Raw genomic sequence first — 19,010 nt, forward strand, 5'->3', positions numbered from 1 at the left:
TTCCCCACCAGATGTCCAACAAAGATATGAAAAAATGCTCAGCATCACTAATGAGCAGGGAAATGCAAATCAAAACCACAATGCAATATTACCTTACTCCTGCAAGGTTGTCCATAATAAAAAAATCAAAAAATAATAGATGTTGGCCTGGATGTGGTGAACAGGGAACACTTCTACACTGTTGGTAGGAATGTAAACTAGTACAACCAGCATGGAAAACAGTGTGGATGTTCCTTAAAAAACTAAAAGTAGAACTATTGTTTGATCCAGCCATCCCACTACTGGGTATCTACCCAGAGAAAAGAAGTCATTATACAAAAAAGATAGTTGCACACACGTTTATGGCAGCACAATTCACAATTGCAAAAATATGCAACCAACCCAAATGCCCACCAATCAATGAGTGGATAAAGAAACTGTGGTGTATACATAAATATATGATATATATATATGATGGAATACTACTCAGCCATAAAAAGGAATGGATTAATGTCATTCACAGCAATCTGATGGGATTGGAGATTATTATTCTAAGTGAAGTAACTCAGGAATGGAAAACCAAACATCACACATTCTCACTTATAAGTGGGAACTAAACTATGAGGATGCGAAGGCATAAGAGTGACACAATGGACTCTGAGGACTCAGGGTGAAGGTGTGGGAAGAGGATAAGGGTTAAAAGACTACAAATCAGGTTCAGTGTATACTGATTGGGTGATGGGTGCACCAAAATCTCACATATCACCACTAAAGAACTTACTCATGTAACCAAATATCACCTGTTCCCCAAAAACCTATGGAAATAAAAAAATTTAAAAAACAATAATAAAATAAAATAAAAATTTTAAAAAAGAAGACATATATGCAACCAACAAAGGTATGAAAAAAGCTAAATATCACTGATCGTTAGAGACATGCAAATCAAAACCAAAATGAGATCATCTCACAGCAGTCAGAATATCTATTATTAAAAAGACAAAAAATAAAAAATGCTGGAGAGGTTACAGAGGAAAGGGAACACTTACACACTGTTGGTGGGAGTGTAAATCAGTTCAACCATTGCGGAAAGCAGTGTGGCGATTCCTCAAAGAGCTAAAAACAGATCTTCCATTCTACCCAGCAATTCCATTACTGGATATATACCCAAAAGAATGTAAATTGTTTTACCATAAAGACACATGAACACTTACGTTCTTTGCAGCACTATTCACAATAGAAAAGACATGGAATCAACATAAATGGCCATCAATGACAGATTGGATAAAGAAAATATGGTACATATACACCATCAAATACTATGCAGAATGAGATCATATCTTTTGCAGGAAAATGGATGGTGCTGGAGGCCATTATCCTTAGCAAACTAACGCAGGAACAGAAAACCAAATACCACATGTTCTCACTTATAAGTAAAAGACAAAGGATGAGAATTCATGGACACAAGGAGGGGAACAACAGACACTGGATCTTACTTGAGAGTGAAGGGTGGGAGGAGGGAAAGAGTCAGAAAAAAAAAAAAAAAAAAAAAAAAACTACTGGAGACTAGGCTTAGTACCTGGGTGATGAATTATCTGTACAACAACCCCCCATTACATGAGTTTACCTATATAACACACCTGCATATGTGCCTCTGAACGTAAAAGTTTTTCTTTTTTTTTTTTAGAAAAGAATATTTCCGGCCGGGCGCAGTGGCTCACGCTTGTAATCCTAGCACTTTGGGAGGCCGAGGCGGGTGGATCACGAGGTCAGGAGATCAAGACCATCCTGGCCAACACGATGAAACCCCGTCTTTACTAAAAATACAAAAAAATTATCCAGACATGGTGGTGCGCGCCTGTAGTCCCAGCTACTCAGGAGGCTGAGGCAGGAGAATTGCTTGAACCCGGGAGGTGGAGACTGCAGTGAGCCCAGATTGCGCCACTGCACTCCAGCCGGGGCAACAAAGTGAGACTCTGTCTCAAAAAAAAAAAAAAAAAAAAGAAAGAAAAGAAAAGAATATTTCCATTACCCAGATGGTTATTTTGTGCTCCTTTCCAGTCAGTACCCCTCCTAGTTGTAACTATTACCTTGACTTCTGTTTTCATAGATTATATTTTCCCATTCTTGCGTTTCATAGAAATGGAATCATACAGTACATACCCTAGCTTCTTTCGTCCATCATGTGTTTGAGATTCATCCGGTGGATGTTATAATAGTTTGTTCTTTTATATTGCTGTGTAGTGTCTCATTGTGTGGCTAATCACAATTTATCTATTGTACTCTTATGAACATTTGACTTGTTTCCAGTTTTTGGCTATTATCAATAAGGCTGCTATGAACATTGTTTTCTTTTCACTAGAATAACAGTGTTTTGGTTTCATTGCATTCATTATGGTTGCTTTTCATTAAAGGCAAGTAATTCTGGTTATCTATTTCAAATAGTGATAAAATAGTTCCTTTTAAAATTTAATTGATTTAAAAAGCAAAATTTCTAGAAAATTATAAATAATTATACATTTAAAAATTTTCATTTGCATAATCATGCCAAAAAGGCGATAATGAAAGCAAACATTAAGTGTGTGATGTATGTATAGGTATTTCATATGCAGTAAACTCATTTAACTATTGATTCTCACATAAATTGTGAAAATGAAATGTTATTATTTTCATTTCCTAACAATTAAGCTGAAAATCTGTTAGCATAAGTCTTTCCACATTGAGGATGAACAATCAGAATTCTTCAAACTTAAACATGTATAGCTCAAAGGCCCATAATCTTCTCACAATTCCAGCACAACATAAGAAGAATCTTGAAAGGATTCTCAGCATAGCTTACATAGTCAAGATTCATGCAAAAGAGAACATGTACGGCACTTGGATAAATAGTGACAAATGCATTTATCTAGGTTAACCACAAAGTTCCCCAAATACCCTTTATGAAGAACACTCTGAATGTATTTTGAAATCCTTTCCATTTAACTATCGAGTCACTTTCAGGAAATGAATTTCTACATGGAAACACAGCAGTGAATGTTGTCATCTGAACTATTAATATAATGTTTCATAGAAAAATATGAAAGGGGTAATACAGACTCGGGATTTTGTGTCTCCAGGACCCTGAGTTTGGGTGGAGGAATGTCTTCTTTTTGCTGTTTGCCATTAACCTGTCAGGACTAATCTTCTACCTCATATTTGGAGAAGCAGATGTCCAAGACTGGGCTAAAGAGAGAAAACTCACTCGTTTGTGAAGGTAAAGGATAATGATTTTATGTATGGTTATAGCCATAGAAGCAGCTGAAGTTTTAAATTCTATGTCATTTTCCTTTCTTAGTTATCCCACCTTGGATGGAAAAGTCATTAGGCACCGTGTGGCATAAAATAGAAGGCTTCCGCGATGAAAATATCAGTGAAAAGAATTTTGTTTCCTGTGGCTCTTTTCAATTATAAGACCAGTTCGTTATTTTGTTCAGATCTTTTTTTGAGATGAATGTAAGATGAATAAAAATTCAAATAAAATGATAACTAAGAATGCAGTTGTCATCTTCATAGAATTAACAATGGATTAAGAGGGCTTGCTGTATGTTAGATTCCAGTACTGGATACAAGAAACAATGTTTTAAAACTTTTAATCCAGGGTGACAACCTCACTAGGGCAATGATTTTTCCTGTTTGTGGAAATTAATACTACTTTCTATTTATTGGGTTGGGTATTGTCCATGTGCTCTTCCCTGTATGTCCTCCATTTATCTCCATGCTGCTCAGGCTCCAAGAGGCTGACCCATATGGATTGTATCCTGTACTCCCTTGTCCACTGGCTTCTGCTAGATTTTTGAGGGAGATAGGTAGAGTCAGTGGGTGTTTATCTCTGACAGTCTCTCTTTTGGGCTGTGCAGAAGGCTGAGCTTTCTATTGCAGTTCACAGCTCCAGGAAGGCAGCCGTTTCCATATGTTCTAATAACTTCCCTCTTCCTTGTCCAGTCTTTTTTATTTGCCTTTATTTGGCAAGCTCTAGGGTTCTCCAGAATCCCTTGTGGTTTCCCTACCACCTGCCTAATCCTGTGTAAATTCTCGTTTTCAACAATGCTCACAAATTACCCAGTGTAAGTCTGTCATTTTTCTTCTTCTGGGATCCAAATAAGTCAGTGGTTCAATTACTTATAAATCTCAAATATGAATGAATTTGTATTTTTGTAAAATGATAATGTGTAGGTGTTGGTGGGGGACCATGGTCTGGATTGACCCCTGTTTTGATTTCTACCATGTAGAATAAAGATTAGAGGCATCGAGTCATTTCATATAGAGGCAATGTGATAGACAATAGTTCTGAGTGAAAAATCAAGGGAAAGATTTAGAGGGCCAAGCTTGAATAAACACAGCACTTACTGAGATCTTGTTATGTTCCAGAATCTGGAATCTTGGGACACTGGAGTAAAGGAGGCAGTCATTCTCCATCCTAATGTGGAGGACAGACACAATAATTGATAGCACTACACTGTTTTAGGTACAATAACAGAGGAACATGTAGGGCATCATGAAAGACCAGATGAGGAGTTCTGATTCCAAGTGGCAGTAAAATCTTATCAAGTGGTAAGATATTTTACACTGGATGGTGGTAAAATCTTATCAAGTGGTAAGATACTTTACACTGGAGCCCAACTTGCACAAAAGAATAAAATCAAGAAGCAGGATGGATTCTGAAGGGAATCACTTGCCTGCATAATCAGTTAGGAAAGGAAAGAAAGTGGATTTAGGGAAGTGGGAGTGGTCAGAGTAAGGAGGTCTTGTTTGCTGTGTTAGGGAGTTCAAGGTATAACCTATAAGCAGTATGATAGAAATCATAGCAAAACTGACATGGGCAGATTTTCTCTCTAGATAGAACACTCTGACCTAATTTCAGAATCAAGAAGACTAGTTAAATGACCATCTGTGCAGTGGCCTACACAGCAGTGTTGAGGACTGAACTCACCTCAGCAGTGGTGAGGGCAGAAAAAGCTGAGATGAAGACAAGAAGAATGTTTATAAGATAGAACTGAAAGATCATGGTATTTGACTAGATGCAGGAGAAGAAAGGTGTTAAGGAGTCCTGGGTCTCTCACCTGAGAGACTGAATAGAGAGTGGTCTGAACAACTAAACCAGGGAATGTAGCAAGATGAGACCTTTTCAAGGGGGAAGATCATGATTTGACTTTGGGACATGTTGAGTTAATGGTAATAGTGGGATAATCATGTGGACATGTGTATTAGCTTCCTACGGCTGCTCTAACAAAGTGCCACCAACTAAGTTTCTCAAAGTAATTTATTGTCTTACAGCTCTAGAAGTCCAAAATCAAGGTGCTGGCAGGGCTGGTTCCTTTTAAAGGCTATAAGGAAGAATGTGTTCTGTGCCTTTTTTATTGTTTTAGCTTCTAGTAGTCTCAGGCATTTTTTGGCTTGTAGATGACCTTCTCCCTGAGTCCTCATGTCATCTCTTCTTGGTACACATCTGTCTTTGTGTCCAAATGTTCTGTTTTTATAAGGACATCAGTCATATTGCATCAGGGCCTACTCTAATGACATCATCTTAACTTGACCATCTGCAAAGGCCCTATTTTCAAATACAGTCACATTCACAGATACTGAGTATTATGACTTCAACATCTTTTGGGGGAACATAATTCAAGTCATAACAGCAAGCTCAACAAGGGGCCAGATCATTAATCTGAAACTTATAGAAACTATGAGAGTGAAATGGAGAAGAAGATAAAGGAGAAAAATGCAGATGTTCAGTACTGAAGACCTGAGTTTAGACCAAATGGCTCAAGAAGAGCCTGTTGATGGAAAATCACAAGCCAAGACAGAATGCCAACATCTAAGGAGGGCCAAAAAAAACAAATGCCCACACATAACAGAATAATAGGAGAGTAGAACTCTCACTGAAAACTCATGGGCATGGCCTTTTAAGAAAGACTGCTGATGAGCAGTAACAAGTGTAGTGAAGAAGCTCAAGCAGATGAGGTCAGAAAAGGAACTTAGTCACCTTGTGATTGGAATTCTTAGTAGCTTTTTCAGGGTACATTTAGCAGAGAGATGAGTGTACAGGTCAGTTTGCAGTTGGTGAGTGAGGGTAGAGAAAGTAAGAGAACTATTTTCACAAAATTTGATAAAGGGAGATAGGCATATAGCAGAGAGGGATATTTCATTAGTTGGTATTTCACCATCAGAATGTAGAATCCTGAAGGTAGGAGGGCACTTAAGGGTCAGCCATCAAGGTCTGAGTCAACATCGTGAGAAAGTTCTCCTCTCGAAGTGTGGGTCTCACCTCATTGTTGTTCTAACAAAGGGCAAAGGACTGTTCCTCTTTTGCTCTTCATATGTGCTCTCCTTCATCACATTTCAAATTCTGCATTTTGAGTTGTTTGTCCAGAAGTGACCAGTTTCTTCTATTAAAGATCCAGTTACCTGGCCTCCCTGCTTGAGCACACATATGACCAGAGATGCACCAACTTAGGATGGATTTCTGCTTGGTATTCTTTTCTGTATTCTTGCTTTTATCCATACACTCCAATCTCCCTTGTGACCTCATGTTAAAAAATTCATTACTAAGCATATACACAGCCTCTAGTACTATGTCTTTCGTTTTTAGTGTGAATTTTTAAATAGGTATAATTCACATGATACTGAGAGTGAACTGTTTAAAGGTAAAATCAGTGAGCTCTTTTATTAAGATAGGAAATTTTTAGGTGATATTCAAAGACAATGACATGAATTGTGAAACCTTTGTTTCCCCAGGCAACATCAACCTCGGACAGGGATGGGGTAATGATTCACATTTATAGGGGGAAGAATTGTCTTTGTGTGACTTCAGTCACAGTTTGCTTCTATCAAATCTTCAGTCTCCAATGAAGCTCAAATATTTCTGGGAATCCTAACGAAGGACTTGTTTTTATGAGTTTTGTGCTGCCGTTGCAATGTCAAGATTGTGTGTCAAGTCAACATGAAGTTTCAAACCACTACCAATATGTTCACGTGACTTACTCTTTTCCATTATTTGGATATCCCATTACACAGGCACAGTGGATGATTTAAGTATTCCAGGAAGCTGTTTCTATACCAAGGTAGCTAGCAATAATGTGACTATGCCCATTATCAACCCAAGCCACATAAATGTATCCCAAATTTTAGTCCAGCAAAATACATTCCCACTGCAGCCTTCCCTTCACCATATCAAAAAATGCCAAGAGCAATTTCATTAACGTAGTAACAATAGGATGGAGATAGTAATTTTAAACAATTGTGGTTAAAATAGCTTACTTCTAGAAATTTTCAAAAATATGAGACTATATGAACATGTTACTAGTGCCCTCTTCCCCGCCAGGACTTTAGAAATGGTCCATGCAAATGAAAGATCTTTAACCTTGTCAATGAGCTGAAACTCGTGATGTTTCAAGGCTGAGCCATGCTTTTTTGAGCCCTCAGTGTCACTACTTAATAAATATCTGGTGAACTAAATTGAAGTACTGGCATCTTCCAAATGTCTCACTCCAATTCACTGCATGAGTTTCCAAGCAGAACTGCTTTGTCTACAATGTCTTGGAGAGGTTTTTGGTAAAGCCAATCCTTTAGTTCTTACCCACCAGCCACTCTCTTCCGTGAGATTCTAGAGTCTGAACGTACACTCACTTTTACTCTTCCATTAATTGCGTCTCTTTTCTATTTACCGAACCATTGTTACCAGATCGCTAATTCTGACATTGTGTGCCTGACTCCATTATTGCTTTGGATAAGTTTCTTAGGGATTTTCCTCATTCCCAGGGACTCTCTAGTCACTAATGAAGAAGTTCCTAGTGACTCCAACTCTACTAGACTTCTCTATACGCCAGGCATGTATAGATGTTATTGAATATTAGCAATGAAAACAGCTTAGGTTCAGTCATTAACTATATGTTGAGCATATGTGCAGAAGTGCAGAAATAAAACAATCTAGAGGTTCTTTTCCATCAAAAATTAAAAATAGTTGCATTCAGTCATTATAGCAAACACTCAATATTCCACCCATATCCCGTAAGTTCTCTTTACCATTTTGCTGCATACCAGCTCCTGATGAGTTTTCATTCCCAACACCTGGAACCTGTTTTTTCTGTTAGAGGGCTCCCTCAGGCTGCAGGAGCCGGTTTTGCCTGCCAACCTGGATGTGCCTGGGAATTTGTGCCTGCCTGGGAATAGTTCTTAGTCAAAGCATCACTACACAGATATAAATGCTCCATCTCCCTTTGCTTCTGCTTGGCAAGCAAGGTCCACACTATCTCCCAAATCCCCTAAGAATTGAACTGGACCCTACTTTACATCCTTTCCAGATCTACTTATGCTCTCCTTAGTCAAGTTTTCCTGGAAAGATATCCTAATAAATCATTTTTACAGGAATCCTCATCTCAGGGTCTGCTTCTAAAGAATCTGACCTAAACCAGTTGTTTCCACAAGAAGACCTAGGATGCAGATTCTTATAATAACTTCCAGAGTTGTATCACTGACAAGCCAGGTGGCCCAGGGACCCCCTTGATGTTTGTAAAAGCATTGGTGATAATCTGGGCCTGCTGTAGCATTACAATTGCTGATTCTGTCCTGTTGTACATTGGAATGAAAGATGGGATACAGGTGTAAGGGAAGGTACTGGCTTGGTCAATACCTCTAGTGTTTGAGAAATGTGTGGAAATGGCAATTAGAACAACTTTGAAGTTGGCTGTTTGATGGTGGTCATGATCACCGATGTACTTAAGATGGCCAGTTACATCAGAGTATGGTGTGAAAGTCAGAAAATCTCCCTGGCAGCATTTAAAGATATCCTGATCTCCAATAGCAGAGGGAGCAATGTTCCAATGCAATGTTCTTAAGATGGGACTCAGGATTCAATTGTCAGAGTAGCAGAAAACGCAAAGACAAACACTCGACTTTACGCTAAAGTCAAGTCCTGGGAAGTCTCATGCTAAAGTCAAGGCCTGAAATTTACCCTGAAATTTATTGGTATCTTTATCCCAGTACCCCATGCTGGGGGATGGCAACATCCCTTTTCCTGAAGATCCCCATGCAGAAAACACAGCTGATACAAATACCTTGCAAGACAATACTTGCTTAGTCAAATTCTATCCTCACGTTCTCTAATACCTTAACAAATAGTAAACCTGAATACTTGACAAATAGCTAGGTCAGGTCTTAGGATTATCCAAATAGTGTAGTACTGGCCCTGCTAAAGTGGAAGGGACAAGAAGGGCATGCCTAGAATATGAGACCAGGGTACTGGGGGCAGAAGGTAAGTCCAGAAAAGGAGATCTTGTTAATATGAGGGCACAGTGCTGTGACTCAGGATTTAATATCATTGAAGCTTACATGAAAATGCTCAAAAACAGTTCACTCCTGCTGAATTAGTAATTCAGATACAATACCACATCCCAGGTGGAATAGCAGATAGTAATGCCATTTGTAAAGATGTAGAAGATGCTAGAGTAATGATCTCTGTTGTATTCCCATTCAACTCACCAATGTAGCCCCAGAATAAATAGATTGTGGCAGATGGTGGAGGACCACCACAGATGGGATCCAGTGGTAGTCTTAATTGTATATGGTGTGCCAGATGGAATGCATCAACAGAGGCTCTGTTACTTCCTATACAGGTATTGATATGGCGAGTGTGTTCTTTGGAAGTGCCATTGGAAAGGAGGATTATAAGTAGTTTGCATTAACCTGGGATAGACAATAGTACTTCTTTCACAGTTTTGTCAAGGAATATGTTAACTCGCCAGCTTCTTTGACAACATAATCTGAAAGGATCTTGATTATCTGCAACATCACATTGTTTCACTATAAGCATGCAATTACGTTAACTAGAGCTGAATAGCAAGAAGGAACAAGGACTCTGGATGCCCTGTAAAAATATATACACTCCCAAGGGAGGGGAGAGAAAACCTACAAAGTGTCAGGAACTAGTCATGTAAGTGAAGTTTTCAGGGATCCAGTAATCTTGAATATGCCAGAGTATCATCTCCAAGGTAAAGGACAAGTTATATCTTGAAACTGCTACCACTAAGAAAGAATCACGAAACTTGGCAAAAAAAAAAAAAAAAAAAAGGTGTAAACCTCGTCAAGTTTTAGAGGGAATATATATCACACATCTAATAAGACAGTACGCTAACGCTTACTTGCCCCAGCCTGAAAGTCCATCCTCAAAACACTCTTCCCTGTCCTTACAACCAGGGGACTGGGTCTGGATGGCAGACTCCTCCACCCCTCTCCAACCTAAGTGGTTGGGCTCTCACCAGGTTTTCCAAGCTCCTCCCACAGAGGTAAAGCTAACATCCTTTCCACACTGGACACACCATTCCCAACTAAAAAGAGCACCAGATCCACATTCAGGAATTTCCTCGCCCCCAAAATATTCTTCCTCCCTCACAGGACCAACCTCACTGCACTTAACAAAAATTCCCGAAGTTGCCAATCCAGAAGGCCCTAGTCCATTACACCCTCCACCTCCAATTGTAAATCTTTTATCTCACATCTTGTTTCAGATACCTCCTGATATTTCCTCCCCAGGTCCCTGAATAGTCAACTCCAATTTCTCACATTAATCCGGGGGCCTTCGGAATATTCACTCCTTTTCAAATCTCCTTTTTCTCCTTTTGTCTTCTTTGTCTGTGGGGTACTCTTAAGTCCCCACCCCCAACCTCTGGCAGTCAGGCCCCTGTTGTCAACCTCACACATTGCCTCTTAAATCAGTCACACACCCCTCTTTCTTCCAACTGTTAAATTTGTTAGTCCACAAAAATCCAGCAGTTCACTACCCTTTCTGTTAACCTAACTACATAACCCTGGTCCAAAATAAACCTGCATCTTACCCACTCAGCCAGACCATTCCTGAAACCTGTTTATACTCTTTCTCAGCTAAATACCTTTCCCTCCAAACTATCAAATCCACCCACATCATCACACACAGAGTTGTCACCGTCCCTCACCTCATAACCTCTAAACTAAACATGTTACAAGCCCGATTCCATAAAACACCTCTTACCAACCCCTCCCCTCTCTGCTGGCCCAGCTTTTCATGTATCCAACCCAAGGGTGCTCTCTGGAAAAAAATGCACACACAATTTCTGTATCTATATATTTCTGTCCCATCGGGGCCACAATGGCTATGAATTAACTAAAACCCATTTCTCTCTCTCTCTCCAAAACCAAACAGCCTTCACCTCCTCCCCCACCAACATTCCCTATCAGACCCTCACAGGGGCTTCCCTTGCTAATAGCTATTCAGCCGGGAGAAACAAAATGTTGGAACAAAAAGTTTGTCCAGGATTCAACCCCCATCTACTTGTAGCTCGCTACATTCACCTACAACTTTTGCCTCTCAACCCCCGGTCTTTTCTTTCCGTATGGCACAAACTCTTAGCTTTGCTTGCCAGCAATTTGGTCAAGAACGTACACCCTGGTTACAATCTCCAAACATTAGCATTTTGCCAAACAACCAGACCATCCAGGTTCCTTTGGTAGCTTCCGTCTCATCTTCCTCCACACTCACTAAGTGGACTCTACATCTCATTCCTCTGGTAACAGGATTAAGCATCTCTGATGCACTTGGCACTGGAATAGCAAGTATATCAACCTCAACTTCCCTATATTTAAAAAAAAAACAAACCTCTATAGTACCTTAGAGGACATGCATACTTCCATTACAAGCCTCCAAAGGCAGATAAACTCTCTTGTGGGAGTCATTCTCCAAAGCCAAAGGGTCCTAGACCTGCTAACCACTGAAAAGGTGGGCACATGTGTATATCTCCAAGAAGAATGCTTTTTAATGTTAATGAATCTGGCATTGTTCGCGACGAAGCCCATGGGCTCCACAACAGGGCTACAGAAATCCAACATCAAGCCACTAACTCTTGGTAGCACAGGTCATCCTTCCTAAAGTGTATGCCTTGGGTAACCCCTTTCTTAGGGCCCCTAATCTTCCTCCTCCAAATACGAACAATTGGTCCATGTGTACTCACCTCCATATCCTGCTTTATCTCCCGAAGGCTGAACTCCCTTGTCCAGGCAACCACCCAGACACCCACTGATGCCATCCTTCTCCTCCACCAAGTTTGGTATCAGTGCCTCCAGGAAAACAACTCCGAAGTCAGACACCCACTACTGCAAAACCCCAACCCTGATAACAGAGCCCCTATTCAGCAAGAAGCAGCCAGATAGTCAACAACACCCCTTTTCCTTTTACATTAAAGTAGAAGGCAAGAATGTTAGTCCACACTACAGCACTTTGTAAGCCTCCCCCACCGCCATTTCTCAGACCTTGGAAAGTGAAACATTCCACAGGGGTTTGGGCCATAAGAAACAGCCTGCCTCTTATATTCTGCTGGGAGAAAGTGCAAAAGTGCAAGGAACACTACATTCAGCCAGAACAAGGGCTAGAACGGCCTCATCCTGGGAACACGTAATCAACATTTTCCCAGGCAGCAGGCCATGCCCGCGCCAGATCCCTCCTGCCCTGACCTATAAATTGCCCCAGCCTTTAAGCAGCAGTGGGCCCTGGCATTAAGCTGGTCTCCCACCTCTGTAAGTCTAATGCTGGACATAAAGCCTGCATTTGCTGTTAAGCCACTCTCTCTCTCTCTCTCTCTCTCTCTCTCTCTCTGTCTTTCTTTAACCCTTGCCTTCCCTTCAAAACCTGACACCCTGGAGCCAACCACTGATGGGTACGGGCATATAAATACTCTAACTTCTGTACCTTTGGTTAGGACAAATCTGAGGTGCAGAATACACTGTTCCCACTGCTCTCTTGTAGCATTAGTCCAAAATTACCTTCCTCCAGACTTGGCTTGTTTTCGTACCCTTGTTTGGTCTCCTTTCTTTCCCTGCCCACTTCCCAACCTCCTTACTATTTTTGTTGTTGTTTTTTTTCCCTGAAAATATGATTATATCACTTTAACATTAATCTTCATCTCAGGATCTGTTTCTGGGGAAGGCAGCAGTTTATTTTGGCAATACTATTAGTATTATTTTCATGTTAACGTAGGCATGCTACAATAAAGCAAAAAAGTGTATTCATTGGGAACAAAGATAGCCAACAAAAGAGAAATATGTGAGACTATAAAATCAAAGGAATTTTGAGAATAACCCTAATCCTAAATTTGAATTAGAAATATGAGGAAAATATTATAATTTCTTTAAAAAAATACCCTTTTCAAGTTCTTCCACTGAAAACTTCGAAAAGCAGCGAAACCCAGGAACAATGAGCACTTAGTGTGCAGAGTGTGGTCTCTAAACGTTACTTCCTGCTGAAAGGACCCCGCACTTCCTGAGAAAGCCCAGATCTGAGAATAGAAAATATATAAGAGGAAGCTGGAAAGTTTTTTGTGTGTTGGAAGACAAGGAAGCTATTCAAGACCACAAGAGTCATATCATAATGACATGGAAACCAGCTTGAAGGGACTCCCACTGGCCAAAGAAGGAAGAACTGTAGCATCAAAAAGGAATAAGAACTGCAATAGATTGCAAAACATCAAATAAAATCCATGAGGTCATAATAGTACTTGGTCATTTTTGCTAAGACACTAAGTTATTCCAGAACTTTATCAAGTGACTATGGTAACTTTCCTATTAAATCTGTATTCCCAGCTTACCAAATGTTTGATAAAGTAAATTTCCTTTTTTATAAAAATATTCTAGCTCGTAAATGAAGGAGACATGATAGAATTAGAAAATCACCATTTCATAACTTCTAAGCAAATGATGGATCTAGGCAACATTTACTAACTGTAGTTAAAAGCCATAGGTGAAAGGTTGATGAAAACTTTGTTAATGAGTAAGTCAGGCTAAGAATATCTGAAACTACTGATTAATCTTACCACCCCTAAAAGTGAGACAACCTGCTATTATGTGCCTCCCAACAGGGTGCGATAGTACCCTGTATCATCCCATATCCCAGTGAAGTGTTTTTGTGCTGAATCTAACCAAGCCTCTGTATATACCTCACAGTTTGCGGAATGTAAGGAAATACAAAAATACATCAAATGATCCTAAAAGGGAACTATTAGCCAAACCAATTATGAGAGACATTCTGCAAGGGATCCTGTTTTATTGTTGTTGTTTTTAAGTAATGGCAAATGTAAACTGGGAGAGGGGATTCTTATAAAATAAGAGACATAAGAGCCTTAACAATTAAGCACCATTATGTGGATCCTATTCAAATCCTTTCTTAAATCAAGCAAATATAAAGGACACAACTTTGAAGTAATTGGGAAAATTGTCATAATGGTTGGATATTAGGTGATGTTAAGGGATTATTGTTTATTTACTAGATGTGCTGATAGCATGTTAGTTATATTTTTTAAAGTTCTAATGAATTAGATAGCCATGCTGAATGTTTTACAGAAGAAATGACATAATGCCTGAGATTTGCTTTAAAATGCTACAAAAAACAACCATTGAATGTTGCTGATAACATTCAAATGACTAAATGAAAACTCAAATGGCCAAATATTGATAATTATTGAAGTGGGTGAATATGTACACAGTTATCTTAAACTCATCTACTTTTTTGTATGCTTAAACATTTCCATAATAAGATGATAAATTTTAAAACTTAATACATAAAACACAGAATCCAAAAGAAACAATTTCAAAGAATCTCACAGATCAGCAGAAAGCTTTGGGGCCAGCAAACAGAAAGATGGTTCTCCTTCAGGGAATCAGTACCAGAACTGCCATATTGATGGCAGATGGGAGTGTTATTATTTAACACATGGACATTGAACAACTGCTGACCTAGGGGTTTCAATCACTAAAAGGGCTCCTCTTTCAGAAAATGCCAGAAATTGCCAAGCATGAAACAGAACAGACAGTACAAAAATTCTGCAACATACAGAAGAGGACCAGCAGAATCTGGACTTCTGAAAAAGAAAAAATCCAACTCAATAACAACATCAAAGTCTCCTGGGAAAAGGGGTTAAAGATTTACAACATTTCTTTAGAGGAAAAAAATAACTGGTTCAATTTACAGAGCATCCGCTATGTGCCAAACATTTAATGAGCACTTTAAAAACATGATTAAAAAAATTAAAAATATTTGTTAAGCATGAAATAAATTATCTATAATGCAAAATCCCTGATTTTAGTGCTTGGATATGTTTAAGTCATTAGTAGATTACCTTCGAAGAGTTCTACATTAAAAGTATTAGGGGACAGGCATGGTGGCTCACACCTGTCATTCCAACACTCGGGAGGCCAAGGCACGAGGATTGCTTGAGGCAAGAAGTTTGAAATCAGTCTGGGCAACACAGCAAGACCTTGTCTCTACCAATTAGCTGGGTACAGTGTTGCATACCTGTAATCCCAGCTACTCGGGGCTGAAGTGGAAGGATCCCTTGAGCTCAGGAGTTCAAGTCTGCACTGAGCTATAATTGCACCATAGCACTCCAGCCTGGGTGACAGAGTGAGATCCTGTCTCTCTATTTTTTTTTTTTTTAATGTTTCTGGATATTACTATAACCAAGTGGCTGAACCAGAACCTACAGTAATTGCAGGAAGAGCCATGAGAGAAGCCACACCTTCCAGAGGACATGGCTCAATAAAATGTACCTCTTTCTGAGTATGCCGAATGTCAGACAGATGGACCGTTTAGAGAAGAGTGTGGAGGAGACAGGGTGAGGGAAGGAGGGGAAGGAAGGAAGGAAGGAGGGAGAAGGAAGAAGGGAAAGAGAAGGAAGAAAGAAAAAAGGGAGAAAAGGAAGAAGAAAGGAAGGGAATTAAGAGTAAAAATTTAATAGGGCATTTATGGGGCATTTAGAAAGCCACAACATTCCTGTGAGAACAGCATTGAATACCCAGAGCCATCTTTAATAGAGAAATCTTGAGAGCACTTATGACAGCCAAGCTTTATCTCCTGGGCAGGGAGAGAGACTAAGGGTGTCTGCTTATTATGCCATGAACTTACTGGCAGATTCCCAGATTTCTGGTCCACTGGATGATTTTGACCCACACACCTTCCAACCTTCCATGAAGCTTTAAGGAAAAGGTAAAAGTAAAGTTAAAAATTAAGCTTTTAACTTTGACACAGCGATGTCAAAAGATTTGGTGAATGATTTATGGGGCTAAACTTGGTAATCCCAGAAAGTCAATATTGTGTAAAGTTGAGAGAAAAGTCTTCACAGAGGAAGAAGAAATCACTTTTTGTTCCGAATCAGGTTAGTCTCACTCTTATAAGGGGCTCATTAAATGAAATGAACAATCAGTTGATTCCCCAGAGGGCCATAAGGGGGCATTCCCTGGCAAAGATATTATTGAAAGTACTTAGCAATAGGGGAAAATTTGGGGAGGGGTGGAATATGCCCTATCTTCTGAGGCTTTTCACAAGAGAAAAAAGAACATATTTTTAGCAATCAGTGTGAGGTTCACAGGGACACAAGAAAACAGAAGTGTGTGTTGTACAGTGTATGATGCTTGTATAGCTGTGGTGTGCTGTGTCTGTAATGTGTGTGGCACACTGTGTGTGCCTGGTGCCTATGTGCCTATGGTTTGTGTGTGCATGTGGTTATGTGTGTGGTGTTTTTAGTTTGTACTTCCATTTTGCGGATGCAGTATTGTAACGTGTTTATAAGTTTGGTTTGCTATGTGTCTGGAGTGTATGTGTGCAGAACATAAGGGGAGTTTGTACCATGTGTTTATGTTGTATGTATGTATGTGATGCATACGTATGGGTGGTTTGTGTGTGCGCTTGGTGTGTATGTATATATGTATTGAAATAAACAGCAGGCCCAGAAGAGGTTCCAGTGTGTGATAATGATGGTTGGCAAATTGCTTATTCAAAAATACTTTGCAAATCCAATCTCAGGACTTAGGTATCTTTGGGGCACTAGGTATCATATAATCTGATATGGTAAAATCCTGAGGTCTAAGCTGCCCAGCACATATTGGTGCTGAATTCTGATGGTAAGGGGTTGCCTGATAGGAGACCGCTCCACTCTGATTCATCCACAGTACTTCCTGCCATAAAACTTTGCAGCAGTGGCTGCTCTATCCACGGAAATTGAAGATATGGACAGTGGAAGTATTACGAATGATTAGCCTCTGCTTGAGTTGGTGGTATCAGTAAGCAGATAGTATCTTTCAGCTCTATTAAGATACAAGGGGAAAAAAGGAATTTGTTTTACCTTTTCTTACTCCTTTTCTGACATTCTTCCTTTCTTTTTGTACTGCCAAGTTTCTGACCTATAGCAATCTCCTTCTGCCTGAAAGGCTTCTTTTAATGTTCCTCGTAGAGCAGGTCTACTGGCAATGAATTCTTTCCATTTCTCACTTTGGAGGAATATTATCATGGATTTAGAATTCTGGATTGGCAGGGTTATTTGTTTGTTCTCTGCAGTTTTCAGGTCTTCCATATATTTTTAATCAACCAAAGCAATCACAAAAGTAAAATAAATATCAAGGGAAGCACATAATGGAGGTGAATGGGCACTGCTGTGATGGAGCAAGTTATCCTTGGAAGCAGTTTTAAATCAGAGAGGAGAACTGGGTAGTGTTTGGTCAGTTGCCTCTCTACATTATGCTGACATCAACGTGTTTTGCGCTCACAGTGGGTGGAGGCCAAACCCTTTAGCAAGAAGAGAAGCAACTTCAGTCGTGTATGCAAATGGATAACCAGTTGCCTCGCAAAAAAGGTAGCACTTTATTCTGTTCCATTAAATAGGCTTTCTGCTTCTTAAATATTACATCATAGATTCCATGTGGAGGAATATTTTTGTGAAATACATATGGGGTCTTAAAAATGTTCAGGAAAGAAGGTAGAAGAAACCAGTCCTACTATGGTTTCCCACCAGAAAAGCCCTAAATAAAAAGATTCTATATACTCTGGTGGCTCACACTTTATTTTCATTTTTGTACACTTGTCAGTTTATCATTTAGTGGAAAATATCAGAAAAATCTGGGCTATTTTGGTTCCATCTCCAAGAGAAGGAGAGATACATCTGTAAGAGGAAGTAAGGCAGGATGAATGTTCTTGAGTCCCTGCATTCGTGGACATCAACAGCTGAATGACAACAATAGAGGATTACTGCTATTGGCTAAGTGTTGTGTCAATGTCATAGGGGACAAAATCTCAGAAAAGGAGATGAACAATAGATTGTATACTTTTTCAACTTATGTAAAAGTTACTGTATATTAAATTTTATATTTCTTCTTGTATCAACTTTGATAATTATTTTGATTGTTTAAGTTGTCCATTTAATTTGCATTCAAAGTTTATATATATATATGTATATACTTTTTTTTCTAATATCATTCATTTCTGCCCTTATGCATTTAATTCCTTTTAGACTCTTTGGGTTTGTTCCTTTGTTCAGTTTCCAATTTTTTAAATTCTTTCTTTTTTGATAAATATATTAACAGATTCACATTTTGCTCTCTCCATGAGTTTGATATGCAGTATTCTTACTATTACTCAATCCCAAACACTTTAGAAATACCCCGGTGGTCTTCTTTTTAACTTAAAACTTGTTTAGATATAATTCATGGACTTTCTGGAGCAATGTGGAGGAGAGAAATGAGTAAAACTCAAAAAGGTACCCCTAAATGGCCAAGACAATGAGCCCTTCTCTGACGTGGTGACAGTGACTTCGACTTTACCATGTTGAGACTTTTTTCTCTCCTGCAGGGGTGTTTACAAAGTTTCTGATGGCTTTCTAGATCCATTCACTTCCCTAAGATAATGAGTTTAGGCTGCAAATCAAAGGAAGGGTTGACTGATTATTAAATTTCTCAGGAGTATTCTTTTACCCCCTTCTATTCAGCTCTTAAGTTCATATGGCACAAATTATTTTGGCAGTCCACTGACAAGGTAAAGGGACAATGTGTTCATCCTCCATTGACCATGTAAGTCTTTGACATCTAAGTATTTTAGGAGAGGGTCTCCTAGTATATACTATCACATTGCTAGGACCTTTGTATTTGATTCTTGTTGTCCCCATATCATGGAAGGCCCAAAATTCCAAGATCAAAAGTCCACAGTGAAACATCTG

The 19,010-nt window shown here is 39.3% G+C and overlaps 2 protein-coding genes and 1 long non-coding RNA gene across 27 annotated transcripts in view; 2 read left to right on the forward strand and 1 right to left on the reverse strand.

The window, feature by feature from the left end:
- Window positions 1–7,467, forward strand: part of SLC17A3 (solute carrier family 17 member 3) — a 28,735-nt gene extending 21,268 nt beyond the window's left edge. For 3 of the 7 annotated variants that reach the window (XM_005553845.4, XM_005553847.4, XM_074038733.1), the window contains 2 exons: window positions 3,093–3,229; window positions 3,311–3,508. In XM_005553845.4, coding sequence (XP_005553902.1) covers window positions 3,093–3,227 — 135 coding nt within the window. In that variant the 3' untranslated portion in view covers window positions 3,228–3,229; window positions 3,311–3,508. Of the gene's footprint in view, window positions 1–1,663; window positions 1,994–3,092; window positions 3,230–3,310; window positions 3,509–6,747 lie in introns of those variants that run through there. The other 4 variants (XM_045390585.3, XM_074038731.1, XM_065544324.1 and 1 more) reach the window with 2 other exon arrangements.
- Window positions 1–12,374, reverse strand: part of LOC135970691 (uncharacterized) — a 52,511-nt gene extending 40,137 nt beyond the window's left edge. The window contains exon 1 of the long non-coding RNA XR_010586505.2: window positions 11,991–12,374. This is a non-coding gene — a long non-coding RNA (uncharacterized lncRNA). The remainder of the gene's footprint in view (window positions 1–11,990) is intronic.
- Window positions 12,375–16,057: 3,683 nt separating this feature from the next.
- The window catches only part of SLC17A1 (solute carrier family 17 member 1), a 157,840-nt gene continuing 154,887 nt past the window's right edge, over window positions 16,058–19,010 (forward strand). For 8 of the 19 annotated variants that reach the window (XR_012434160.1, XM_074038743.1, XM_074038737.1 and 5 more), the window contains exons 1-2: window positions 16,124–16,181; window positions 17,571–17,654. Coding sequence is in view for 17 of the 19 variants with exons in the window: in XM_074038743.1 (XP_073894844.1) it covers window positions 17,621–17,654 (34 nt within the window). In the remaining 2 variants the exon portion in view is untranslated. Of the gene's footprint in view, window positions 16,182–17,359; window positions 17,655–19,010 lie in introns of all 19 variants that reach the window. The other 11 variants (XR_012434159.1, XM_074038735.1, XM_045390582.3 and 8 more) reach the window with 3 other exon arrangements.

This window comes from Macaca fascicularis, chromosome 4 (genome assembly GCF_037993035.2).
Source record: "Macaca fascicularis isolate 582-1 chromosome 4, T2T-MFA8v1.1".
Taxonomy (NCBI): domain Eukaryota; kingdom Metazoa; phylum Chordata; class Mammalia; order Primates; family Cercopithecidae; genus Macaca; species Macaca fascicularis.